Raw genomic sequence first — 5,734 nt, 5'->3', positions numbered from 1 at the left:
CATAGATACGGGTGCACCAAAATTCTATGCAACTTGAATCTAGTCTAGAGAGAGAAAGGGTAAAGCAAGGAAGATACATACATACACTAAATGAAGGGCCACAATTAAATTTGTGGCTGAGAAAATTAATGGGTGGATGACGTGGCATCCACATTCCAATATCCTGTCGCTTAAATTAAGCGCGATCAAAATCATACTCCTCAACTTTGCCAACGAGGCCTTAACTATCCCCTTACTTCTAATATTGTATCTCAAGAAAAACAAATACATATAGAAAAAGAAAAAAATACTTTCACTTTTCAAACGACATCCGCCGCCGGCGGTGACTTCACGGCGACCAAACGAAAAGTTTTATTTGAAGAGATTAATCTTCTTCTTCTTCATAGTCTGCTTATCCTTTGTTTTTGCCTTTTTTTTTTCTCTGGAAAAATGAGGGAAGTGAAGGACCCAGAGATCAAGCTATTTGGCAAGAATATTGCCCTGCCTGAAAACGGCAAGATATTATCGGTCATCGTCTCCGGCGAAGATTCCGGCGTCGAAAAGCCTTCAGGTGCTAAAGAAATTAGTAGTGGGTGGGATCGTGATCCATGTTCAGTAGATAAGGAAGCAAGCAGTCCAGATGAATCAGACGATGGAAGTGAATACGAAAATGAAAAGGCTGATAAGGTATTTATTTGAATTATTCATTAATTTGATTCCTATCGACTTATTTGAGAGGACCAGGATTGCCATAATAGCTAAAGGAATCAGTTTTGCAATTTTAGTTTTTGATATTATGGTATTGATTTCTGGGATTTTCAAATGGATATAATCTGCTGTTTATTTGCATAATTTGCTCAAATTCAATCCGTTTATAAGTGTTAGAATCTTAAAACACATCTTCAATTTCAATTGCTCTTTTTCTTTAACCCCTCTGTAATCTACTGCTCTACTGTATTATTTTCCTTTAATGTTTTGTTGGTCAAATTGAGAAATCTGGACAACCAAATTTCATACCTCCTACACTTTGTTTTTGCAGCTCTTGGTTTCCAAATTTCTGAATATGTCTGGTTTATTTCGGAACTTTCTGTTACTTTGCTGTTAAGTTCCAGAAAGTTCGTTTGCCCGCGAATATTTTTTTAGTTATCAGTTCACGCATACCCTTTCTTTTGAGAAACAGTATTGGTTCTGCTAGAGTGCATATTAAGTTGTGGAGTAGTAGTAGTTTCTGCTTCTGGATATCACTATTGCCTTGCATAGAGAGGTCAATAGTTACTGTGCTAGTAAGCTTCCGTTTTAATTAGCAATTTAGTATCATTCAGAATTTCAGCTTTCTGTGTTAACTATCTTCTTCTTTTCACCATTGTTTTGGTTTTACATATGTGCATTTTGTAGTTGTGCTATTTTTTAGCATTTGCTTCGAATTTTCATATTAGCCATTAACAATTTTGGTCATTCTTTTGCCAAAACAGGAGCCTAATTAGGCCCCCGTCTCTCACTCTCAAGAAATCTCTAAAATGACCTGTTTAATTTATGCTCAATATCATTTTCAGTGATGTCCGCCTTTACTAGATGTAGTTGTAACTAAGGAAATTGGAGAAAGAATCAGCTTCTATTTCTTTTGTCCTCTTAGCCAATTAGGGGAATCCTGTAGGAAAAGCTTTCTGATTTTTCAGTGCCAAGGACTATGAGATTCTTTCCATTGTGCTGATTGAATTTTGGACCACATAATGGACTGTAGTTCTCTCACGGGAATCTTACAGGCAACTCATAAACTTTTGGTTTTCAATTTTAGGATCAAGTAACTGGAGAGCTCACTGAAGACACGTCAGAAGAGAAAGATCAAGATCAAGTGATGAAAGAATCAGAAAATCCCAAGTCTCCATCAGAATCAGAAAACAAGCCTAAATCTCCTCCTATTGATGATGAATCTCTCACTGTAAAAGCTTCCAAGACTGAGAATGATGCAACAGATTCCCAGCAGAAAACTCTGAAAAAGCCAGACAAAATTCTCCCTTGCCCCCGTTGCAATAGTATGGATACGAAATTCTGTTACTACAACAATTACAATGTCAATCAGCCTCGCCATTTTTGCAAGAGCTGCCAGAGATATTGGACTGCTGGGGGTACCATGAGGAATGTGCCTGTGGGAGCTGGTCGTCGCAAGAATAAGAACTCTGCATCGCATTGTCATCACATCATGATCTCTGAAGCCCTTCAAGCTGCAAGAATTGATCCTCCGAATGGATTTCATCATCCAATGTTAAAACCCAATGGCACTGTCCTATCTTTCGGTCCTGACTCGCCACTGTGTGAGTCTATGGCATCTGTTATGAATCTTGCTGAGAAGAAGACACCAAATGGGATCCGAAATGGTTATTACAAACCAGAACACAAGAATCCATCTTACATAGGCGGAGAAAATGGGGATGACTGCTCTAGCGGGTCTTCAGTCACCACAAATTCAATGGCGGAAGGAATTAAAAATCGGCCTCCTGAGGCAGTTATGCAAACTATAAATGGCTTCCCATCTCCAGTGCCTTGCCTCCCAGGAGTACCTTGGCCTTTCCCATATGCTGCTGTTCCTTTCCCAGCCATGAACCCTGCGGCGTTTCCTATGCCATTCTGCCCTCCACCTTATTGGAATTGCAATGTGCCTGGTCCATGGAGTATTCCTTGGTTGGCTCCACCACCCACTACAGCAAACCAAAACGGATCAGGCTCTTCTCCTAATTCTCCTTTAGGGAAGCATTCAAGGGACGGTGACTTGCTTAGGCCAAACAATCCTGAGGGTCAAAAGAACTCAGAGGGGTCTGTTTTAGTCCCAAAAACATTACGGATTGATGATCCTGATGAAGCTGCAAAGAGTTCTATATGGTCAACATTGGGGATCAGCTACGACTCTGTTAGTAGGGGAGGGCTTTTCAAGGGCTTTCAACCGAAAAGCAGTGAGAAGGATCACCCTGCCACTACGTCTCCGGTGTTGCAGGCTAATCCTGTTGCCTTCTCTCGGTCCCTCAGTTTCCAGGAGAGAGCCTAAAGTGATTCTTGAGCAATAGTCTCCTTCAGCTCATGTGGTACATAGTTCTAGAAGATGAATGTCGGTCTTCCAGCCTGATGTATATTCAATTAAGCTTAATTACAGCGGCATATGTGTACCAGAGCTGAGAATGTTGAGATCCCTCAAGTACTCCAAATGGAACTGGGGAAGCTATTGTAGAGATCAGTGTTTATCCTTTCCATGTAACATATTTTTGCTTGGTCAGCGTGTTTTTTCTATGTACATAAACTTTACACAGCTGACAGTAGAAAGTGGGAAGAGACCTTTATATGTTATATATGATGTACCCGTCAAAGTTAGTGTGGAAGGCGTCATCTTTTTTTTCTTCTATTTTTTCCGGTGGTTTTAATAATAGTTGAGCCTTCTTTTCAGATTTTCTGTTCATATTTTGACATCTTCTTGATCAATAGTCAATACATAAATGTGCCTTTTCTTTATTGTGCCTCAATCAAGGCATCACAACACTTAAAATTTTAGCAGGAAGTGCACTTGAAATTTTATTCCTTAAAAAAATATGCTCATAGCTGCAGATATGTTTGACAATAATCCCAATAGGAGCATTTCATGAATAATTTAGCAAACACAAATTCTTGGAATGAAATGGAGTTGCATTATATCTAAAATCTTTTCTTTCATACAGATAGTAATGAGCCCCTGACTTAACTCTGAGGATTCTAGAATAATAGCCGGTTTGGCCAAGCTTTTCCAAGGTCATTCCAAGGTTGAAGTGTTTGGCTAAACTTTTAGAATAAAAAAAAAATGTTATTGAGTAGAGGTACAAACAATTTTGGAGAAATAGAAAAAATATAACTTCTTCCCCAAAAATACTTTTCTGAAAAATACACTTAGAAACAGTTTTGAAAAACTTAGTCAAACACTAATTGTTGCTCAAAAGTGTTTTTCAAATTAATTCGCAAAATACAAACTACTTCTCACAAAAAAATACTTTTGAAAAAACTCTTCTCTTGACATAAGTTTATTTTACGGAAAAGGGCCAAAAATGCCTTTCAACTATTTGAAATAGCTCAAAAATGTCCTCCGTTTGTTTTTTGTACCAAAAATATCCCTGCCGTCTATATTTTGGACCACAAATACCCTTAAACCGTTAGTCTTGCCATTGAATGTGACATGGCAGTCCAACTGGGTTAGATTTGCTTACATTGTCATCCACCTAAGCAATCCAGCATGGCAAAATTATTTTTTCGGAAAAAATATTTTTTCGAATTTTTTTATTAAAATACAAAATCAACACTTATTCCGAAAAAAGTAAAACATTTCTGAAAAAATTATTTATTTCGAAATTTTTTATTAAAATATAATATCAACACTTAATCCGAAAAAAAGTAAAAAATTCCGGAAAATAACCCCCAAATATTTATTTTTCCAGAATTTTGGAATAAGTGTTGATTTTGTATTTTAATAAAAAATTTCGAAATAAATAATTTTTCCGAAATTTTTTTACTTTTTCCGGAATAAGTGTTGATTTTGTATTTTAATAAAAATTTCCAAAAAATAATAATTTTTCCGGAATTGTTTTACTTTTTTAGGAATAAGTGTTGATTTTGTCTTTTAATACAAATTTCCGAAATAAATAATTTTTCCGAATTTTTTTTATTTTTTTCTGAATAAGTGTTGATTTTGTATTTTTAAAAAAAATTGAAAAAATATATTTTCCGAAAAAATAATTTTGTCATGATGGATTGCTTAGGTGGATGGCTATGTAAGCAAATCTAACTCAGTTGGACTGTCATGTCACCTTCAATGGCAAGACTAACGGTTTAAGGGCATTTGTGGTCCAAAACATAGACGGCAGGGATATTTTTTGTACCAAAAACAAACGAAGAACATTTTTAAGCTATTTCAAATAGTTCAAGGACATTTTTGGCCATTTTTTCTTTATTTTAAAAGCTTGGCCAAATAGGCTATAAGCCAAAGTACCTTTTGTTTTCATAATTCATACAAACAACTCGCAAAAAGAAGTGGAAGAATGATGCTAAAGTTCACCTTTCCTTTCTTGTTTTCATTTTCCCAATCCCAAAAGGCCAGTTAGAAGTGGCTTCTCAACCTCAGATATCACGGAGAGCCTATATCACAGATTAAATACCTCTAGTTGTTTCAAGAATTAAGATAATTAGGCAAGACGAGAAATCAGCTGAATAAGTTGACAATCAAATCAAACTGTTTTGTTGATGTTGACAGTTGACATTGGAAAAGGGCCTGGTATACTCTGGCAATTTTCTTAATATAAAACAAAGCAGATATTTTTGAATTCTGAGCAAATCTAAGCCACGTCTTATACTAGATATATACACAATTAGTTGGGTATGGGACCTAAAATTCCCTATATGCTCCTTAATGGCATAAATGCTTTTGGCATTTTCTCTTAGCTTTTGCCTTTTTCTTTCTTTCTTCCTTTTGGCTTTTGCTCTTTTCCTTTTAGGGGCATTTATATTTGACAATTTTTTTTTCCATATATGCATGTGCTATCTCTTCTGTTTCTTGGGACAACTAATAAATCAAAGTCGTTGTTCAATGTAGGGTTCTTCCATTTCTAGCCATACCTTTTCTACAAAAATCTGCCACTGAATATTGCAACTCACGCAAATGAGAGTAACTCCTATGAGTAACTCCTAAGGATTCAACATAATTCTTTACGATTTGATAATAGAAAATGACTATAAAAATATATCTTAT

The 5,734-nt window shown here is 36.1% G+C and overlaps 1 protein-coding gene across 1 annotated transcript; it reads left to right on the top strand.

Moving 5' to 3' along the window:
• The first annotated feature begins 214 nt into the window (after positions 1–214).
• LOC104111882 (cyclic dof factor 1-like) lies at positions 215–3,411 on the top strand. The gene is made up of 2 exons (XM_009621678.4): positions 215–666; positions 1,775–3,411. The coding sequence occupies exons 1-2, from the start codon at positions 430–432 to the stop codon at positions 3,017–3,019; spliced, it is 1,482 nt and encodes a 493-aa protein (XP_009619973.1). The 5' UTR covers positions 215–429; the 3' UTR covers positions 3,020–3,411.
• The last annotated feature ends 2,323 nt before the right edge of the window (positions 3,412–5,734 follow it).

Source organism: Nicotiana tomentosiformis, chromosome 3 (assembly GCF_000390325.3).
Source record: "Nicotiana tomentosiformis chromosome 3, ASM39032v3, whole genome shotgun sequence".
NCBI classification, from domain to species: Eukaryota; Viridiplantae; Streptophyta; class Magnoliopsida; order Solanales; family Solanaceae; genus Nicotiana; species Nicotiana tomentosiformis.
The sequence above is the reverse complement of the archived record's forward strand: the minus strand, read 5'-3'. Positions and strand labels throughout refer to the sequence as shown.